Source organism: Equus quagga, chromosome 6, assembly GCF_021613505.1.
Source record: "Equus quagga isolate Etosha38 chromosome 6, UCLA_HA_Equagga_1.0, whole genome shotgun sequence".
In the NCBI taxonomy this organism is placed as follows: domain Eukaryota; kingdom Metazoa; phylum Chordata; class Mammalia; order Perissodactyla; family Equidae; genus Equus; species Equus quagga.
Window position 1 is genome coordinate 2,984,202 of NC_060272.1, and position 22,118 is coordinate 3,006,319.

Consider the following 22,118-nt stretch of genomic DNA (forward strand, 5'->3'; position numbering starts at 1 on the left):
GGCCGGCGTCCCCGGGGCGGGAGCGGGGCCGGGGCGGGAGCGGGGCCGGGCGGGCGGCCCCCAGGCTCCTCAGGCCGGCGTCCCCGGGGCGGCGGCGCGGCGGCGTACGGAGCGCTGCGGCCCCCGGGCGGAGGGGCGGCGGGCAGCACGGCAGCACCCGGCCGGCTGAGTCACCGCTGCCCCGCGCCGGCCCGAGTGAAGCCCGGGAGGCGGCTCGCGAAGGCGGCCTGGTCTAAAGGCAGCGCCCGCGCTCCTGGGGCGCCGAGCGCGGAGGGCGGCCGGGTCGGGTTCCCTGCCTGCAGCGAAGGGCGGCGGACGCTGCTGCCTGCCGTGGTTTTCTCCCGCCAGGGCTGAGCAGATTTGACGCGGACCTGCCCTTGGGGGCTTCGCGCAGGGAGTCGGCTCCCCAGACCCGGCCCCGCCCGGCGCACGAAGCCGTCGGCGGTGGTGCTGCGCTAAGGGCGGCGCGGGCTCGGCCCTTGGCCTTTGCTTTGGCGGGAGGCAGGGGCCGCGGGGCTGCCGCGTGAAGGGTTTTCTTGGGCGGTGGGAGCGGCTGGGTTTCTCACTCCCCTGGAACCGTAATGTGGAAAAGAGATTGTGCGGTTTTTGCGGGAAGGCTTTAAACGAAATTACGCTTAAAGTATTGAGACTGTATTTTGACCTTTCGTGATTCTTCACCATTAGCTTATGTCAGTTATTTGATATTCTGTGATACTCTTAGGGGCCAGAAGTGAAGTTTTTTGGTCAGTCCATTAAATGGCACTGACTTCACACAGTTCTTGCCACATTTTATAAAGTTTCACCCTGTGGCTTTCTGCGTCTGAGAAGTCTTTGTCCTCCGCCCCCTGCATCCCCCGCCCCGGTGCCGTGTTAGGTGCTGCCGATGCGGAGCCGTGCAGACAAGTGTGCCTCCCGCAGATGTCACATCCTAGTGGGGAGAGTGATGAAACTGGTCAAGGAGTAATGCCCTCAGTGACAAGCGCTGCGGTGGAGCGGGCGGTAGGGTGAAGGGATGTCGAGGGAAGGGCTGAGGAAAGCCCGGGAGGGGAGCGTGAAACGGGACCGAGTGGAGGGCGGCGGGCCCTGTGAGCCCCTGGGAGGGCTGCGGGCGGGGTGCAGGGCCTCGAGTGGCGGCAGCTTGGCCTACTGGCTGTGCATCTGTCCCCAGCTCTTGTGTGCGCGCATCTCCAGCACCGGGGTTACCCTTCCTACTCCGTGTTCCTAGTCCCGGGAGAAGCCAGAGAGCCACGGTTGTTGGGAACCACTCACTCACTTTGCTGTCAGTGTTTTCATTGTACCCGCGGGCCCTCGCTGTGGCTCCAGGGAGAAACTGCAGGCTCCTGCGTTCCCATTGTCACAGCTGGACTTGCAGGGCCCCTCGTTGTGAGGTACCGTGGTGTTTCTCAGTTTACAGAAATCTTAAAACTTGACGCTCCTGTCCACTGACTTAGCTTCTCCCCTTCCAGGAGGTTGGACACTTCCTTTCAGCAGAGTTCTGCACCCTCCTGTCTCTCCGTTTGGAATTGTGTCTAAATTAAAAGTAGATGGGCTCTCTCTCAGATCCTGAGGGGATCCTCCTGAGTGCAGTGTGTTTTAGAGTACATTGACGATGATGCTCTCTGTTCCGGACAGCTCGGATTGCCACACAGTTAGCAGATTCATAATTCCAGATTGTGCTCCTGTTTACTGAAGAATTTGTAACTGTTTAATAGCCTGCCTTGTTTGTTCTACCTTAGTGAGCAAAGGAGCAGTATTAATTGCTGCCTTGTAAAGGCATTAAAAAAAGTTTTATTTTCATTATTGGGTATTTTATCTAACTGAGGAGAACCTTTGATTAATTACTTCATTTTCTGGTGACACGTTACAAACCGTTGCCGTTATGCTTTTGTAATATATTGCTTTTTTAATAATATGAAATTGAGGCATAGCAAACACTTGTTACTTTTGACGTGAATGTCACAGGAATCAATTTTTCATAAAGTATTTTTTAAAAGAAATTTTACACTTGGCTTTAAGGGACTTCGGAAGCAAAGCACCTAACTATAGCAGTGATTGACGTTGTTCTAAAGTTAGTGTAACCATTATTTCACCTTTTTCGACTTAAAACCCTTGTGACTTTGCCTGAAATACCCCTGCCCGCCCGTGGCAGGAAAATTCCCTCTCCGTGTCCCTGCGTCTCTCCTGGAGTGCGTTTTTTGCTCATTACCTCTTTGGATAGTTTTTGTTTGTCTTTGGAAATGATGTGCTTAGTGTTGCAGAGTTTTGACTCTGTCAGAGGCAGTGTCCCTTTTCACACTTGGTAGTCCTCTTTCTAACTATAAGATGAAGAAGAACTAAAAGAGTTTTTGTTAGATGAGCACTTCAGCACAAACGCTTGCATGTGACTACAGTACCCTACATACTGTAAGGTGATTGCCCTGATGTGCAGCACCGCTGAGTGCACTCTGAGCCACAGTGAGAAGACACAGGAGCGTTGTCTTGGTGATTCATGGACCACAAGTGGGGTTGCTGTTAGTTTCATGATTTTCCAAAATGGTGCAGAGCTCTTGATGAAGTTTCAAATAAAGAATGGTCTTCCCTGGATTATATGCTTGGGAAAATCAATGTGTATTAAGTATACATTAAAACATGTTAAGTGTATAAAAATGTTCACTAAATATCTATTAACATGTATATTGAATTTCGAAGTTTTAGGCTTTGTTTGAAAGTTGTACTTAATGAGTTTGTTATTATTTTAAAATGCATATTTAAAAATGATCTCGGTTTAAATTTCTAATACAGTAGATATTGATAGATGTAACCCACATAAATAAACAACAACTTAGGGGCCCTCAATCTTAAAGAGTGTAAAGGGGCCCTGAGACCAATAATTTTGAGAACCACAAATCCGGAGCAGTGTTTTTTTTATTTCGATTTTTTTTAGAGCGCTGCTTTTCAGCTAGAGCTGTGCGTCAGAATCACCTTGATTATACAGGAAACTGATATACTGTGTTTAACGTGACACCTTTTCATTTTGAATTCTCTAAGTGTGGTACTTATTTAAAGTCATCTTGGGGGCCCCATCTCCAGAGATTCTGATCCCCTAGGTCTCTTGGAGCTTGGTGTCTGGAACGTGAGACACACAGTCATCCTGAGCTGCATCTGGAGTGGGGAGTTGCTGGGCTAGCTGCTGGAGAGAGCACTTGTGGTTGAGCTGGCCTGCCCCCAGAGTCACTGCTCTGTGGCCCCGTCCTTTAGAAAACAGCGTGGTGTCCGTACAAGCCAACACAAGGAGAAGATTTAGGAAGGCAGACGTGTCTTACTGAACAGTTCGCCTCCTTCCCCCCACCCCCCACCGTCTTTCTGAATCCTTAGAAAGCAGGCGACTGGGGGGTGTCTGTGCCCTTGAGCTGCACTTGTTTTTGTGCGTCTCTGAGTTCAGTTGTCTTCTTCTACCTGAATGTGTGTAGAACCCTTTGGGGTGCGCAAGGCAACTGTCTTTTGTTTAAGGACTCTTGGGCCCACGTCTGAGTGTTGTTTGGAGCCTTCACCTTTGGGATTGAGACCCTGCAGTTCCACTGCATTTCTTCCCCTGGTTTTACACCTCGTCTCCTTCCTTTTCTTCTCTGCACCAAGAGTCCTTTCTAGAAAACAAATCTAATCAGATCTGTTGAGGAGACTTAATTTGTTCCCTATTTGCATGAGCACGATACAGGGGTGTTTAAGAAAGACTGTGTCCTTTGTATCTGCTTGAGATAGGGAGGCATTCTGAGGAGGTGTCATTTACATAGAGAACCCTGTGGAGTGGTGGACTGAGTCCTGGGAAGACATGGAGGAGTGTGTCAAGGTTCTGAGCTGGAAGTGATTATGGTGTGCTCAAGGAACAGCAAGACCACAAGGTGTGGCTGGTGTGTGGGGAGCCCCGCTGGACGGTGCGTCGTGCAGAGGGAGCCGTCCAGCATGCACTGTTTTGAGACGGTTTCTTTACTTAGCCAGAGACATTTGGGACTCATTCGTGGTGGTGTGTGTTGTAGTTCCGGCCTTTCATTTCGGAGTGGTGTTCCATTGTGAGAATGTACCACAGTGTCTACCCATTCACCCATCGAGGGACAGCCAAATTGTTTCCGGTTTTTGGTGGTTATGGATAACGCTGCTGTAAGCATTCAGGTGCAGATATTTATGAGACTCTAGAATGAACAGCCTGCAAGTGGGGTTGCTGGGAAGTGCGTGCTGAACTGTCCTCCCGCCTTCCCTTTCCTCCCCTGCCTCAGTGTCAGCGCCCCAGGGACCTGCGTTCTCACCAGCACTTGGTGGCCCTGGTATTTCTTTATTTCAGCTATTCTGAAAGGTGAATTGTGGCATCTCATTGTGGCTTAATTTGCATTTCCCTAATGACTAATGAGCGTCTTTTCATGTGTTTCTTTTCTGTTCATCTTCTTGGTAAATTGATTGTTCAAAACTTTTCTTTATGTTTTTCTTGGGTTGTTTTTTTCCCCTTCCTGAGTTTTGAGAGTTCTTTATATCTGTCTGGATTCAAACCCTTTGTTGGATATGTGTTTTGCAAATAATGTCTCAGTATTTTCATTCTCTTAACAGTGTCCTTTGCACAGCAAAAGTTTTTAATCTTGGATGAAAGAAAGTCCAATTCATCAAATTTTTTAGTGGGTCATGATTTTGATGTGTAAGAACTCTGCATACCCCAAAGGCACAAAGATTTCTTCTGTTTTTTTTCTTAAGTGTTCTAGGCTTATGTTTAGCACTTATTATGTTCTGAGTTAATTTTGTATATGATGTATGGTATAGGCTGAGATTTTTTTTCAGTTTGCTGAACAAATGTTTTTTTCGCATTTAAGCTGCTTTATTTTTGCCTTTAAGACTAAAAGTTTTAAAATGGAGCTTTGAAAAACATATCGGGGCTGGCCTGGTGGTGTGGTTAAGTTTGTGTGCTCTGCTTCCGTGGTCCAGGGTTCACAGGTTTGGATCCTGGGCGCAGACTTAGAACTGCTGGTCAAGCCATGCTGTGGTGTCATCCCACATAAAATAGAGGAGGATTGGCACAGATGTTGACTCAGCAACAGTCTTCCTCAAGGAAGATTGGCAACAGATGGTAGCTCAGGGCCAATCTTCCTCACCAGAAAAAAAAAAAGAAAGAAAGAAAGAAAGAAAAAAACCCCTAAAATAAAAAATAAAAAAATATGCTTTGCACAAAATATTGATAATGGCCTCCTTCAGACCAATAAAATCATGATTTGTGAAAGATGAGTTTTGGAATCAGTATTTTTTTAAAACAAACTTTTAATTTTAGAGTGAGTTTAGATTTACAGAAGAATTGTGGCAATAAGACAGAGTTCCTTGTACCCTACACCCTTTCTCTATTATTAGCATCCTACATTTGGATGGTGTAATTGTTACAGTGAGTGCATCAGTAATGATACGTTGATATTAACTAAACTTCAGACCTTGTTCCAATTTCCTCATTTAGTACTTGGTGTTCCTTTACTGTTCTAGGGTTCCATGCAGGGTACCATATTACTTTCAGCTCTCATGTCTCCTTGGGTTCCTGTTGGCTCTGACCATTTCTCAGACTTTAAAAATTATTTCTTTTGATGACCTTGACAGTTTTGAGGATTAAAAGTCAAGTATTGTGTAGAATGCCTCAGTTGGAACTGGTCTGATGTTTTTCTCATGATTAGACTGGGGTTATGTGTGTTTGGGAGGAAACCCCAGAGGTAAAGTGCCCTTCTCGTCCCATGGTGTCCAGGGCGCACACTGTCAGCGGGACTCATCACTGGGGATCTTTTTTTTCTTTTTTCTTTTTTGAGGGAGATTAACCCTGAGCTAACTACTGCCAGTTCTCCTCTTTTTGCTGAGGAAGCCTGACCCTGAGCTAGCATCCGTGCCCATCTTCCTCTACTTTATATGTGGGACGTCTACCACAGCATGGCTTGCCAAGCGGTGCCGTGTCCGCACCTGGGATCTGAACCAGCGAACCCCGGGCTGCCGAGAAGTAGAACGTGTGCACTTAACCGCTGCGCCACCAGGCTGGCCCCACGCTGGGCATCTTGACCCTGGTCACCTGGCTGGGGTGTTTGTCAGGCGTCTCCGCTGCACAGCGCTCTCTTCTTGGGAAGGAAGCCTCTGCAGCCCGCCCTGAAGGAGTGGGCGTTGTGTTTTAGCCACCTCCTTGAGGGGGGTGCTACATGAATTCTTTAGCGATTTTTTTTTTGTTTTTGAAATTTCTGTGGGATCAGTGGTAATATCACCTCTTTCATTCCTTAATTTGTGTCTTTTCTTGTTTTTCTTGGTCACAAATTTATGTTTATCAATTATATTATTTTTCTTTTTGAAGAACCAGCTTTTGGTTTCATTGATTTTTTTTCTCCCCTATTTTTGTTTTAAATTTGATTGATTTTTCTTCTTATTTTTATTTTCTAATGCTTTGAGTTTAGTTTGCTTTTCTTTTTCTAAATTTTATTGAGTAAGCTGAGATGGTTGACTTGAGACCCACCTTCCTTTTTAATAAAAGCGTTTTATTTTCCTCTAAACACTGCTCTAGCTGTATCCCACATATTTTAATGTGTTTTTATTTTCATTCAGTTCAGGATATTTTCCAGGTTCCTTTGAGACTTTCTCTGGTCAGTGTATCGCACAGCAGTGTGTTGATTGACTTGCAGATATCTGAGGATTTTTCAGATATCATTCTCTTACTGATTTCTAGTTTAGTTCTGTTACTGATAGGGAGCATACTTTGAATACTTTCAGTTATTTTTAGTTAATAAGGTTTGTTTTGTGACCCCCAAATGCAGTCTTTCTTGATGACTGTACCATGTGCATTTGAAAGAGATGTGTATTCTTTTGTCGGTGGATGGAATGTTCTGTGAGTATCACTGGGGGTTAGTTGGTCAGTTGTGGTGTTCAGTCTAAATCCTGGTTCACTTTCCTTCACTTATCTTTCGGATTACTGAGCAAGGCACTTTTCCAGGTGGAGCCTGTGGGACTGCTTGGGGTTTTAGTTTTGTTACTGGTTTTTGCCTGGTGTCGGATGCCTAGTGCACTGCGGGGTGGTGGTGCTTTTTTGGGAGGTAGAGGGCGCTGCATTTTGGCCACGATCCCCGATGTAGGAGTCTTGATTCCCAGTGTCTGGGGAGGGGGGCCGGAGCCCTTAAGTCAGTCTGCTACTTTTACTTCACATTCTTGCTGTCCTGGTACCCCTCCCAGACCTCCTTTGGTTTGCCTGGGTGGGGCAGTCAGTGGTCCCCTGGTTGTGTGGGATGGGGTGGAGGACCCAGGAGTCTTGTTTTCCGTCCAGATTTCCAGGCAGTCCTCGTCATTCTGCCCCACTTCATGCACATCTTCGAGGTATGGAGTTCCCTCGTTTCTGGAGCCTCCCTGGGCTTCTCAGGGATTTGCCTTTCTCTTGGGTTCTGTGCCCACTCCTTGACCCAGCAGGCGTCGAGCTCCTGAAGCAGGTCCCACCAGTCCACTTGCTCTTCAGCTTCTCACATTTTGTTGACCTCTCTTTAACTTTGCTCTGCTTTATTTTCTTTGCCTTTCTAGGTTTATGCCCCCCCTTTTTTTTTTTAAAAGAAACGCATTTAGTCTCAATTTAGTAGGGTTTTTGAAGGGAGTAGTGTTTAAGCCATATCTTTACCTGAAGTGCAAACGCAGTTTATAAACTAAGTGCCCATTTTGATCGCTCCCCGGCCTACTCCCGGTGTTTGTGTGTGTTGGATTGAGCTGTGGAGCTTCGCAGAGGCTCTTGAGCAGGCTTACTTCTCAGGCGTCACGTTTTGGGCTGTGACTTTTGCTATTCCTTTTTTTGTGATTATCAGTCCAGTTTATTTTCTGTCTCCTAGGATTTTTCAGATTTTCTGGCGTCTTGCTGTCTCCCTTCCTTATTTAATAGAACTGTTATTTCATCCATTTATTCATTCATTTTGTTTTCATTTCCTAATAGCTTCTCTGCCTCTCACTTAAAACCTTGGGAAGGTGGAAGGTGGATGTATGTGCCCAGCCCACTGTCTCGAACTGGAAGCTTCAGGTGATCAAAACTTAACCTGATTGGCAATAATTTGCATCCTTTTATTTACCTTTCAGCTGATGTAGCCCAACAGTTCCAGTATGCTGTGCGAGTTATTGGCAGCAACTTTGCCCCAACTGTTGAGAGAGATGAATTTCTAGTAGCTGAAAAAATCAAGAAAGAACGTATGTATTTTGCTTAAATGTTGTCATATGTTGGATTCTTCAACTTGTCAAAGCTTGAGAGTGTGTATTTTATATATATGTATTTTATATATATGTTTTTATATATCTCTGTATGTGTATATGTAGTTCCCAAGCACATTTTAATTATAGGTACTATTACATATGTATAAAAATATATATTAAGAATAAGGACAACTCACTTCTGTCTTCATTAGAACATAGTGAAAGAAGATTGTTTTAAATACTGTTCTAACTCCATAGTTTGGTTTAAGAGAGTGAGGAAGATAAAAGGGCTTAATATACCTTCCTGTTTATCTTGTGCTTTGAAGTATTTAATGTTACGCACTTTTTGATAAGATAGCAGAACACTGTCTTGGAAGTAAACAACTCTTAGTGAATCAAATATTGCTTCTCTTGATTGTCGACATCCAAACTTCTGGTTCTTCAGAGCTTACTATGTGAACACTTTGATTCGGAGATGCAAGCTTTCCTAAACATCGTTACCGGAGAGACGAAAGCTTTCTGCTTATTAGCATCTAGTCACTACTGTCTTCCCTGGTTGTGTAATTTGGAGCTCTGCTGCCCCTCTGTACTCCAGGAGTGTCTAAGGGAGTGAGGCTTCGAGCATAAGGACCCACATGTGAGAACTGCTCTTGTCCTGGTTGGAGGGTTGTTTTTCCAGTGGCCAGTTCCCGCCTCCGCACAGTTCTATGGGCTATACGAGCCCAGCTCCGGCTGCCTGAAAAGCAGCCTTGCCATGCAGGTCAGTGTGTCCTCCCTGCCGGGGCCTGGCTGTGAAACTGCCCAAATGAAATGGGCTTTGGCCTTATTTCTAAGTGTGTTCGAAAACTGGTAATGACACCTCCTAGGGCTCTGTTTCTCATGGCACAGTTTTCCACCCCTACCTGTTGCATTATTCACTGTATTTGGCCCATGGTCTGCATGGACGTCCTGTTTCAGAGCTGTGTAACCGAGATGGGTGGTGAGCTTCTGGGGGTAGACTGAGGCTGTGGCGCGTGAGTAACTGGATCTGGCCATGGTGACCTCTGCACGTTTAGGGCTTGATGAGCAGTACAGTCTGAAATGGGCCACCTGCTGATAGGAGTTGGATCTCAGTGTAACTTGGTGTGTGTGTTATTTAAGGTAGAAGGGCAAAAATGGAGTGTTTATCCTGCAATTAACTGGTAAAGACATTTTTTCCTTTCTTGTCTGTAAAACTGAACATAAGAACACTGTACCCTCTTCTTGAACCCTGATGATTATTACATTTTAGATTATTAGTGAGAACGCCAGCTATTAGGTTCTATATTACCAGACCATTCCCTTTGTGAATTTACATTTCAAGGCCTCCTGGCGAGCATATTACACATACGTGTAGAAGCTAAAAATACAGTTTGTCTAAAGGCAGAGTTAAAGAACTGGCAACTGCGTTGTGGCAGTGGGTATTGCAAGGAAGTCTTGGAATCTCTTTTTTGTTTACCGAGAGAACTGTAACCATGTACAGTTTTTGACTGTTTGTCTTCTGTGTTTTTGAAACAAGACTTGGTGTATATTGATGCATGTGGTGCTTTTGCCCGTTGTCACTGGGTGTCTACAGCTTCTCTTGGGCACCCCTGCCGGCACCCCTCCCTGAGTCCCAGCTCTGATGCGGCCCAGCTGTAGGTGGTAGAGCATTATTGATGGTCCTCTCATGTGATGGTCACCACTGATCTCTTATATTTCATTAATTCTTAGATATAGTTTTTACATTTAACATTTTTGAAATTCGATTACAGTTTTTGCTAGATTAGATTAGTTGAGTGATGATAGTTCTGTCCTCTGGAGTAACATAAAGAAATTAATTTTCCATTTTATATGGCTGGCTTCAAATATTAAATGCTAGTAGTTTTTTTTTGAGGGAGATTAGCCCTGAGCTAACTACTGCCAGTCCTCCTCTTTTTGCTGAGGGAGACTGGCCCTGAGCGAACATCTGCTCCCATCTTCCTCTACGTTATATGTGGGACGCCTGCCACAGCATGGGTTGACAAGCAGTGCCATGTCTGCACCGGGGATCCGAACTAGGGATCCCCGGGCCGTTGAAGCAGAAGGTGTGAACTTAACCGCTGTGCCACTGGGCCGGCCCTAGTATGTTTTATATTGAAACAAATTGCAAAACTCATCACGTGTGACAACATTTAATACTTAGAAGTTTCTTAATTTTTCACAGTGATGAGTGGGGTACGTGGTAACTCAAGATTTGTTTTGCTTTGTTTAGCAATCTGTTAGGTAAAACATTTTTTTGGGTAAATAGTCTATGTTTATTTTATTTGCATTATTTACTTTGTATTATTATCTTATGACTTTCATGTCTATGAATTAGTGTCATTCTGTAGAAAGAACATCACTTGCTCCATTTTATGGTGGTGTTTATTTGGAGTATTTTTATATAAGTTTTTAAAGATAGTAAATTATATTTTTTAATTGCATTCGTTTTGTTGAATGCATTTTGTGATAATACATTTTAGTGTAAAGATAGCTTTACCTTTCTGCATAGGAAGAGCTGACAGTAAAGATGGGCTGAGATTGATATAACCGCTGGTATGTGGTTCATAGCGTCAGTCCATGGAACCAGGACCCTGTCTAGCTGATGAATATGAGGAAGCATGGCCATCGAGTCATTGTCTTTCTACAAATGAATTTGAACATTTAAAGCTAAGTGAGCTTGGCTGATGACATGTTAAGAAAGCCGTGCCTCTGAACTGAGATAAATAAACACGAAGATTACTTAGAGGCTGCTGAGCTTTGCAAAGTGGTACCTTTTCTTGGGAGTGTGTCAGGGTTCCTTTGAGAGGCTGCTGTCTGTGCGTAGGTGGTGTGTGCAGTGTTGTAGATGTGGGCGAGTGGGGTCTCTTCCGTCAGGGCCCCAAATCTAGTGTGTAGTCTCCTTCATGGAGCAGAGCAGAGCATGAGCTCATTTGCTGCCACGGCTTTCAGAAAACTTGTAAGTGTAGCTGCAGGCATCTGAAGACTTACCAATAGAATGAATTAGTAGATGGAAAGTAGTTAGGGGCCGGCCCAGTGGCACATCGGTTAAGTGCTCACATTCCGCTTTGGCAGCCCAGGGTTTACCAGTTCCAATCCTGGGTGCGGACATGGCACCGCTTGGCACACCATGCTGTGGTAGGTGTCCCACATATACAGTAGAGGAAGATGGGCACAGATGTTAGCTCAGGGCCAGTCTTCCTCAGCAAAAAGAGGAGGATTGGCAGCAGTTAGCTCAGGGCTAATATTCCTCAAAAAAAAAAGAAAAGTAGCTAATAGGCTATTTTGATTTTTATTTTGAAACAGTAATTGTTACATTTTATACTAAAACAAGATGCAATATTGCTGTATATGTTAACATAAATGCTTAGAATGTATAGTTTTGAGTCAAACTATCATGGATGGTATACTTTTTGGTTAATGCCCTTTAAATTTAGGATTCCAAAGATATTTTTACTTCCCATCCTCCCTCTGGGTAGCCATTATTAACTAGTTAGACTGGTGGTGGTTTGCCTCACTGGTCTGTTTATTAAGATTTGTAGATAGAATCTAAAAGATCTCATCATTTCTATTACTTGGCTAATTTTCACATAAACTCTTTGACTCCAGTCTAATACTGTCCTTATTTTACAAATGTCAGAGAGATTAAATGAATTGACCAAATTCATAAAGCTCAAATGTCACTTATTGTCTAGTTATTTTGATTCCTAAGCACAAGATTCTTTTCTGAGTTTTCTGTTACTATAGGTGAAATAGTATCATAAAAATGGATTTTGGTGCGTGTGATTAACATGCTTATTTTCTTTTCTAACTTTTCAGTTACTCGACAAAGAAGAGAAGCAGATGCTGCATTATTTTCCGAACTCCATAGAAAACTTCATTCACAGGTATCATACAAGTGGTCTGAAAGCCGTTCCACTAATGGCGACGCTGGTACTAGGGATCTGGGGCATTTGAACATTTTTTTGTGGTATCATATTAAACTTTTCCGTGTTGTGTAATGGCTTTTAATTGTAGATAGTGTTTGCGTTTTAAAGATTTCAACATTAGAAGTAAGTTTTAGCTGGATTTAGTGCTGAATTGTTTGTAAAGGTGGATGAAGCTACACTGAGAACGTGATCAGACTTAAGTACATAGTGAGTTTGTATTACACATGCCTTAATTCTCTTACTGTGACGAAGTGCATTGGTGGAAGTCTCGACTTGTCTGTATAACAGCAAAAGCTTATCTTTTTGATATACTTTATTGTTCATCAGGTCCTGATTTGTACTGTTATAGTAATAATTTAAAAAAGAATTGATTTTGAACATTTTGTGACTGGATATTGAGACTTGCACATGAGTGGTTTTTCTAACCTCTTATTTTAATAAAAGACTCTGCTAGCCTATACGCCAGTGAATTAGTTGAATCGTAGGGTGAGGTTTTTATGATTCTGTCTGTAAAGGAACTTAGTTCATCTGGTTCTCTCCCTCCTTCTATAGAGAAGAGAGTGAAATCCAAAGAAGTTTAATGCTTTGCTCAACAAATATTAAGTTAGTGTTACAACAATAAAAATTACTGAGTTAGGCATAATGCTGCTAGTAATTAAACTCATAATTTTTTCAGGTCTTCCTCTTTATTCGAATATTGTACCCTTAAAAATAAGCTTAAAGTTATTTGCTGACCATTTTGATTCCTTAATTTGATATGTTATACTTGGATTCACTGTTTTAAGTATGCTTTTCTAAAAATACTTGATAATATTTATAAAATTGAGAAATAGGAACCTTTTTTTGTACATTCGTTTCCAGGCAAATAGTTTCAAAATGCTGTATCATTTGCTTTTCTTAAATCTTTCTCTATTTTTGAAAACATCTTCTTCTGTACATTGAAAATTGCCAAGATCTGTTTACCGGATATCACATTCCCAAGATGCTTAGCCTTACTGAGATCCCAGAAGAGAGTTTCATCAGTAAAAGCTGTCGTGTCTATTAATATTGGCCTTAGATGAAAACATAATATTGGCAATTAGATGAAAACATATTTAGGAAGTTTCTAATTTATTGGTGAGGAAGATTGGCCCTGAGCTAACATCTGTTGCCTATTGTCCTCTTTTTTTTCTTTTTCTCCATAAAGCTGCTCAGTACGTAGTTGTATATCCTAGTTGTGAGTCCTTCTAGTTCTGCCAAGTGAGACTCCACCTCTGCATGGTTTGATGAGCGGTGCTAGGTCTGTGCCCAGGATCTGAACCTGTGAACCCCGGGCCGCTGAACTGCAGCACACTGACTTAACCACTAGGCCGTGGGTCCAGCCCCTGGAAGTTTCTAATTTAAAGTCGTTGTTTTGCAAAATTTTGTTTGGAACCCTGAATGCTTATTCTTAAACATCAAGTTTTTAAATAGTACCCACTTCCTAGGGCTAGCCCAGAAAACTAGCTTGGCTCATTGCGTGAAACATGATGAAAAACATTAGGAAACAACAGTGTAACACTAGTGAGTAAATGAAATAGAAGAATGTGTACCAATTAGTAGCCATTCCGTTTTTCTGCTAAGATGTCCAGCTCCTCACAACTGCAGAGGTGGCTGATGTTTCTGTCCTCTCTGTTCATCGGGGGCCCTTCTCTGCAGAGTGTGCTGTGTGCACAGAGGAGGAAAGGTTGGAGGTGTGGTTACCGTTTGCTGTGTTGTTTCTAGACCCCCAGGCGGGAGTCGGGAGGGGACAGAGGGGTCTGGGGTGCTGTGGAGATGTTGGGGAAAGTGTCTTGGTGTTCCTGGCTGGACTTCGGAGGCTGCTGACAAAGCTGAGGAGGAGAAGGATGGATCGTCTTGGGGAGGCGGCAAGCACCTTGCAGAGGTGGGCCTGATGAGGAAGGTCCTGGGCAGCAAGGGGACCTGGGGGACTAGTGGGTGACCAGCTCCGCTGAGGAGATGACCCGGGGTGGTTGGGCATGAATGCTGGAAGAAGCTCTGTGTCCCGCACTAGTTTTGCTTTACAAAACCACCTGTTTTGATGTTCCTCTAGATCTTATGGAGGCCTAATATGTGTTTTTACATTCAAGATTCAGTTTGTGCACAGTGTTTAAGGATTTATGTCTGAATTGAGGTCCTTTAGGTTTTGGAATCTTAGATGACAGGGTCTGATGTGGTTTAGAATCATTTAAAACATGTGATGCTAGAGTTGTTTACTCTTTGTCCCACAAGGTCTGTTCTCTACCCTGTTCGGTGCTGCTTTGGGCTCTGGAGGGCTGACGGGTGTGGATTGCAGCCTCTGGGCTCTCTTGCTTTCTGCTTAGCTTCAACTGGAACTGGCAGGGTGGGAAAAGAATGAGCCCTAGATGTTACTCCCCTTCTGCCAGGCAGCAGTTTGGCGATGGCTTAGCTGTGCCCAAGGGCCATGTGGGCAGTCCCTCTCTCACGCCCTCATGCCCTCCTGTCCCGCCTGCCCTGGCTCTGGTGATCCCTGTCCACCGCTGTCCCTTCAGGCCTCCGGAGGGGAGTGGCTCCTTGTTGGTGGTGCTCCTGCTTGCTTCCTCCACTTGTGCCCCCATCCCTGTCCACACCGCAGTGCACAGTCCCTCCATCAAACGCTCTTCAGCTGACTGACCCTGGGTGTTTAAAACCTCTTCTTCTTAGGTTAAAAAAAATGCTGCCGCCTCCCTTCCATATGCCTTTTGCTGATTTTTTGTGCAAATTTTGTTTGTTTTTGGAACTTTCTCTGCTTTCCACTCTGTATACCCTTTTATTTTTCTAAAATAAGAGCTGAGGTTCTAACCCAGGACTCTTGCTGCACTGGGAGAACTTCTCCTGTCTTCCTGACGTCTGTTGGTCGTTTTTGTGCACAGTCCTTGGGAGACTCCCAGGGACATGCAGCTCGGCACCCTCAGCAGTGAAAGGAGCATTTCATCGTTCTCTTTCATACCTCTAGGTGTCCATCCGTCCATGTACAACCTGCTTTTTCCTATGTTCTCCCTTTTGGTGAATGATAACACCGTACATCTATTGCCAAAACCAGAAACCTGGATGTTATCTGGACTCCACCTTTCTCCCCAAATTCAGTCTGTCCCCAAGTCTTCCTGGTTGTTCCTCTGAGGTACGCCTCCCCTCTGTCTTTTTTGGAGTGAGGCAGACCTTGGTTTGAATCCTGGTGTGTAGCTTTGTGATTTGGGTAAGTTATTTAGGTTTTCACTGTTGTTTCCCTCGTTTATGGAGTGAAGAGAATAAAGCCTGTGTCACATGTGGCTGCGATGGTTACAGGAGATGAAGTATGTGAGGACTTGGCCCACACAGGCTTCCTTTAAATGGCTCCTCGGCTGCTGCTGCTGCGCGCTTGCGGGTATTGGGAATGGGGTCGGGTAGAGAGCACTCTTTGAGGCGGGCAGGCGAGGTGTGGCTCCTTGGTCCTGTGCCTGAGGCAGTCCTTTAGCCCCGGAGACCCAGGTTCCTGCTTATGGGGGTTGTCAGGGTTACCTGAGTGGATGCTCAGTCACCGAATGCCAGCCCAGCCCCTGGTCCTTCCCCTCCAGATGACTGCAGTTTCCTAATGAGGCCCTGTGCGTCATCATTTGTCTCCCCTCTGGTCCCTCCTCTGTGGCACTGGCAGGGAGTGGGTCCAGTCAGTGCCCTGCAAAGGCTGCCTGCCGTCTTCAGCTTAAAATCCGAGTTTCTTGGTACAGTATCTCCCAGGCCTCCTTTGATCTGAACCGTCATTCCATTTTCAGTTTCCATTTTCATATCTAGCTTTAGCCAAATTGATCTGTTTTCAGTTCCCTGAAGAGGCTGTGCCTGTCCCCCTTCCTTGCCTTTGCGTCACCCATCTTTCTGAGAGACTCATGTCTCCTCTGGACTCCTTTCCTGGGCCTGGGTCACTCAAGTGATCCTCCTGTCTGAAAAGTAATTTATCATACCAAAATATTTGGCTCATTTGTCTATTTACTGCTGGACTGAGGACTCCGTCAGGGCTGGGCCTCCTTCTTATCTGTGTTGCCCCAGCTGGGGAATTTATTGTTTCTGAAAAATTCTGTATTAATCAATTTTTAAATTTAGACCATATTTTAAATACCTGGGATGAGCTTATTCTTTAAAGAAATTTTCAAGGATGTTTTATATAATGAAGAACTTGTATAATGTAAGTAACCATCCCATAATTTATTTTGTAAATAAAGATCTGTGTATATTCTAGCCTGCACATCCAAAAGATAAAGCTGTGTGAATAGAGTAGAATGCTCTGTAAATTTGGGATAGAACGTACTGAGGGTGGGCTCCTGTTAATGGTTATAAATCAGGGCAGAGTGATAGACAGTTAGAAATCAATGAGATCTGTGTGATGACCTTAGCTAGAAACCTAGGGGTTGGTTATCCTGACAGTGAAGTGCTCCGGAGCCTTGAGTTTAGGGATGCGTGATGCTGAGACATAGCTCTTTCACTTTACAATTCTTTTTTATTTACTTATTTGTTTTTAAATAATGCTCTATTTTATGGCCTAAATGGGACTTTGATAAAGGGGGGGAAAAGCATTCATATGTTTTATGATGGCATTTTTCTTATAGTCACTATGTTTGGGAAGCTGGCTATTACAACAGTTATTTCAGGAAGGAAATACTGTTATTCAGGAATAGAGTAATTTAAAAAATATGTTCTTATTGGGACTTTGGAGCTAATTTTCAGGGGGTCGAAAGCTCTAGGGGTGGTGAACTCTCGAGAGCATTATCTCTGGCCTTGGGTGGACAGCACTCTGTGCAATGCCTGGAAGACAGAGAAGTTGAGATTGGCTGTCACCATGTGAATTTAAAATGCATTCCTATTTTGGAAATAAGAATAATTTAGGAAAGACGAAGATAAAACTGGGGAATAGTATAAAGTTGTTCTTTTAATATTTTCTTTCTAAACAGGGAGTTTTGAAAAATAAGTGGTCAATTCTCTACCTCTTGCTAAGCCTTAGTGAAGACCCACGCAAGCAGCCAAACAAGGTGAGAGGCTCTGTTTTAGCAGCTCCTGCTTTCTAAAGGCGCTTAGTGTCTTTTCTTGGAACAGGTAGACCAATTTTGATATGAATCACCTTCTAGACTTAAGAAAATGATATGAGAAAAGGAAAAGAACTTGTCTAGTTTTCTGGGCGTTTGTGGAAGGTCAAAAGATTTCTTTTTTTTAAGGGCATTTTTAGTGTGCTGTGTTTCTTTAAGGTGTTTTTCAGAATTATGTTATTACTCCAAATTATAACACTGTATAAATATTGTATAAATACGTAAACTATCAGTTTTCAAAATTTTTACTGTGTGAGGTTATTACTATCAGCACAGCTGCGTAATTCTTTATGAGTTAGAAGACCTTTTAGGATTTTCTTGTGTTTTCAGATATCCTTATGAGCATTAGTTACTGTTAGACCAGTGAAAACTTTATTGTCACATGGATTCAGTTTTTGACCTGTGCAGTGTTTGAAAAAGCAGTTTGGCAGCTCCATGTCCCAGAGAGTCTGGTATAATGAAATATTCTATTACAGAAATTTAAGTATTTGAAAAGTTGAAGAATGTGGGTGAAAGAGTCATATTTATCTCTAAAACCTTAGTCTAAGTAATGAACATTCTTTCATTATATAATAATGCCAAACCTTTAAAAATATTTGAGTAATTATTTGAGTTTTAGTTTACATGCATTCTGAATAAAGTGTTCAGTTATCAGACCATGTGGGAATTTTGGATTTCAGAAAACTTTCTACAACTTTATCAGTTCTGGCATATTTCAAAACTATAACTAATTTATTGGGTTTTTTTTTGGGAAGATTAGCCTTGAGTTAATATTTGCCGCCAATCCTCCTGTTTTTGCTGAGGAAGACTGGCCTTGAGCTAACATCCATTCCCATCTTCCTCTAGTTTAAATGTGGGATGCCTGCCATAGCGTGGCCTGACAAGTGGTGTGTGTGCGTCTGTGCCTGGGATTTGAGCCAGTGAACCCTGGGCCGCCAAAGTGGAGCGCTCAAACTTAAGTAGTACACCACTAGGCCAACCCCCTAACTTATTGTTTAATAAGTGCATAATCCACTTACAGAAATAGAACTAAAATCTGAATATAAATTATATCTTTGTTGATTTGGGAAGAGTGTTCTATAATTTTATATCTCTATGTTCTTAATGCGTTTTAATTGATTTTCAGGTTTCTAGCTATGCCACGTTATTTGCTCAAGCGTTACCAAGAGATGCTCACTCTACTCCCTACTACTACGCCAGGCCTCAGACCCTCCCGCTGAACTACCAGGACCGCAGCACCCAGTCGGCGCAGAGCTCTGGCAGCGTTGGGAGCAGCGGCATCAGCAGTATAAGCATGTGTGCCCTCAACGGCCCGGCCCCCACGCCACAGTCTCTCCTCCCGGGGTAAACCAGGCTTACCAGCATAGACCCCTGAAGTAGCAGAACCAGGAAAGCCTCAGGCTTTTGTGTTTTGTGTTCACTGAAACTATTTAGAGCCTTGTATGTCCCAGAGTGTTCTAGGCACTGTCTCTGATGTGCTTTATCTGAGGTTTTACTGCCTAGACACTCCCTTCAGATAGGAATTCTTTCCACGTCTAATCACAGTTGACTGTAAGATTTTCTGCCGGCTCTTAACCTGTTAATGCACATGTGTATTAGTGAAGGACTTAGCTCCTAAGTGCAATATGCAGAGCCTTTTATTTTGAGGTGACTGACCGACAGTTCTCTTGCTGTATGCTCATATTTATCTCTGAGTGAATATTATCCCCTTCATTAACATATACTCTTCCCTTCACTGAACTGTTTAAAAATTAACTCAAATAAAATAAAGCTGTCTTATCCTCAAGTGCTAAGATCTTCAAACTAAGAATTATGGCATCTCAGTGCAAGTGAATTAAGATGAGGAACTATGGGAACACACGACTAAAATGTTGCTTCCCTTGCCGTTTAAGGTGTTGTCAAATCTAATTATGTTTTTAGGAAATACATATACAAAATAAAAATACAAAAGTGTGTATTACATCATAGATAATATATATTAGTAACATTGAGATTCGCATTTTTGTGTTTTGCAGTCCCAGGAATGATATTTTTGTTACAGTTGTCAAAATATTCATTAGAAATTAGCCATCAGGTTCTTAGATCTTCAGAGAGCAGCTGTACGTGTTCTCCACATTCAGTAAAGCCTTTCTTTGGGTGTGCTTTTGCCGTAGATTTTATGTTTGTACACTTGAAATTAATTGGAAATTATGGTCTTTCTCTTCATATTGAGCATGTGGAGGCTGGGACACAAGGGTGGAGAAGAGCAGCAGCGTTCCAGTCTCTTTAACTCCGTGCTCAGCAGAAGCTGAGTGAGTGAAGGGTGGTGACTGTGAAGTTAAAGTCAGTGAATTGCAAAGTGGTTTTAAATGGGTGATGTATGTTATGTGTTTGTAAAGAAAAGTCAAATAGATTTTGATTTTTATGGTAAGAAACGTGTGGAGGTGGCAGGGAGAGTCTAAGTGCTAGCCTGAGGGTCCAAGGCAGCCTTGGACTGATTGTCGTCGATGTGTTTGAGTAGGGTTAAGTCACCTGTGCATTTCAGATTATCAATATAGTATAGTAAGAAAAATTTCTGGAAGTGTTTTTATCTCTTCAGTGAATAGCCTGGGTGTTTGAAGATACAAGATGTTCCTTCCTTCTTTTAGACAGTCTCATCAAGCTCCAGGAGTAGGAGACTGTCTTCGACAGCAGTTGGGGTCACGTCTTGCATGTACTTTAACTGCAAACCAGCCTTCTTTACAAACCACTACCTCAAAAGGCATCCCCAGCACTGTTGCTCGCACCGTGACAAGGCCAAGGAGAGAAGGGGATGCAGGTGGTGAGTAAGAATGTATTTTAACGTAGCTTTTCTTTGAACATTTGGAAGTCATGCTTCCCTTACTTTAAAACACTGGTCAGGAATCTCCACTTTCAACCTTTGGGTAGTTTCTTGTTCTCATAATGAGGTTCAGAATCCTAACTCTGGTCTCTGATGCCTTGGGAAGTCTGGCTTTATCACTGTATGTCTCTGTGACCTTGGAATCCTCAGCCCCATTCACTTTTCAGATCCTTGTCTGAGTGGTTTCCTCCGCCCAGGTCTTTCTTCTCTTCCCTTCCTCGTCACATCCCCTCTCTGTTTTTATTTTCTGCCTTTCTTCCTGGGAAGGCTTCTCCAGACGAGACCAGGCCCCTAGTTCCAGTTACCGTCTTCTCCACAGTCGGAGTTCCAACAACAAGGAGGGGCTGTTTCTGTCTTGTTCACCATGCCATTTGAAGAAGCTCATTGCAGATTTATTTGATCACTAAATGAATGCCTCATTGAGAGTTCTAAATCTCTGCTAGATTCCAAAGAAAGTTTGAGTTTCTTTTTTTTTTTAACTTTTTTTTTTTAAGATTGGCACTTAAGCTAACATCTATTGTCAATCTTCTTCTTTTTTCCTCCTTCTTCTTCTCCCCAAAGCCCTCCAGTACATAGTTCAGTATTCTAGTTGTAGGTCCTTCTGGTTGTGCCATGTGGGACGCCGCCTCAGCATGGCCTGATGAGCAGTGCCATGTCCTTGCCCAGGATCCAAACCAGCGAAACCCTGGGCTGCTGAAGCGGAAATGTGTGAACTTAACCACTGGCCACGGGGCTGGTCCCAAATGTTTGAATTTCTTTCATGAGAACCACATGAATAGCAGTGTTTGGAACATGAGTATCCTGAAAATAGAAGAATGAGCTTTATTGTTCATAATCTACAGATTCTGAAATTCCTCTAGCTGTGATCTGTCTTTGTGTAGAATGCGAGGATGAGCAGTGTCTTTTAGACTCATGAGGACAGCTTGGAGTGCAGAACTCGGCCTGTGCCTGTGTAGCCACACTTGCCGGCCTCTCTCTGTCCTGTGACACGTGACAGCTATGTCCTCTGGGGCTTAGAAACTCATTTCTAGATGGACTCAGAGTGCTCTTCTCTGCTCTCCTTCTGTTGGTGTGACTCCTGATCCCCGACCAGAACCTTCAAATCTGTATTCCGTACAAACCTGAGAGACAGAAGGACTTAAAGATATACTTGATTAGCCCAAAGGAGCAGGAGAGGAAGTGCAAAGGAAGAAAGAACAGTGGGGTAAAGAGAAAACATACTGCAGTCAGTTAAATTCAAATCCAAATGTCAGTAATTACATTAAATTTATATACATTAGACACTGTTTAAAAGACGGATTTTTCAAAAAATGCTGTTTAGACAATTATGTACTACTCACAAGAGACACATTTTAAATATAGGACCACAAATAGGTTGAAAGTAAATGGATGGGAAAAACACAGACCATGGGGAAGCTGAGTGGCTGTCTTAATATCAAGTAGACAGTGGCAGGAATGTTGCCAAGGACAGAAGCACATTGCATAACAACAAAAGGGTCAGTTCTTGGGGAAGAAGTAATACTCCTAAATGTATATTCACCTACCGACAGAGCTTCAAATGCAAAGAAAAACCAACAGAACTGCAAAGAAGACACACAAACCCACAATTACAAATGGATATTTCAACTTCTTTCTTAGTAACTGTTGGAAAAAGTAGATAAAAATGGTCAGTGATGATAGGTAAGATTTGAACAATACTACTATTAAATTGATGTAATTGATAATTATAGAATATTATCTCCATGACTGTGAAATACAAACTTGTCCTCTCCTTCTGACTCTATTGTCCTGGTTCTGGCAGTGCTGATCCCCAACTGTACACTCTGATTGTGCTGGCCCTGTTCTGGGAGTGCTGATCCCCGACTGTACACTGATTGTGCTGGCCCGGTTCTGGGAGCGCTGATCCCCGACTGTGCACTGATTGTGCTGGCCCTGTTCTGGGAGTGCTGATCCCTGACTGTACTCTGATTGTGCTGGCCCGGTTCCGGGAGCTCTGATCCCCAACTGTACACTCTGATTGTGCTGGCCCTGTTCTGGGAGCGCTGATCCCCAACT

General features: G+C 43.5%; 1 protein-coding gene across 2 annotated transcripts in view; it reads left to right on the forward strand.

The window, feature by feature from the left end:
* TUBGCP3 (tubulin gamma complex associated protein 3) overlaps positions 1-22,118 on the forward strand; it is an 83,149-nt gene that overhangs the window by 788 nt on the left and 60,243 nt on the right. Inside the window, exons 2-6 of one of the 2 annotated variants that reach the window (XM_046664314.1) lie at positions 8,077-8,184; positions 12,025-12,092; positions 17,072-17,149; positions 18,330-18,547; positions 19,831-20,003. In XM_046664314.1, the coding sequence (XP_046520270.1) occupies positions 8,077-8,184; positions 12,025-12,092; positions 17,072-17,149; positions 18,330-18,547; positions 19,831-20,003 (645 nt within the window). The remainder of the gene's footprint in view (positions 1-8,076; positions 8,185-12,024; positions 12,093-17,071; positions 17,150-18,329; positions 18,548-19,830; positions 20,004-22,118) is intronic. The other variant, XM_046664315.1, reaches the window with a different exon arrangement.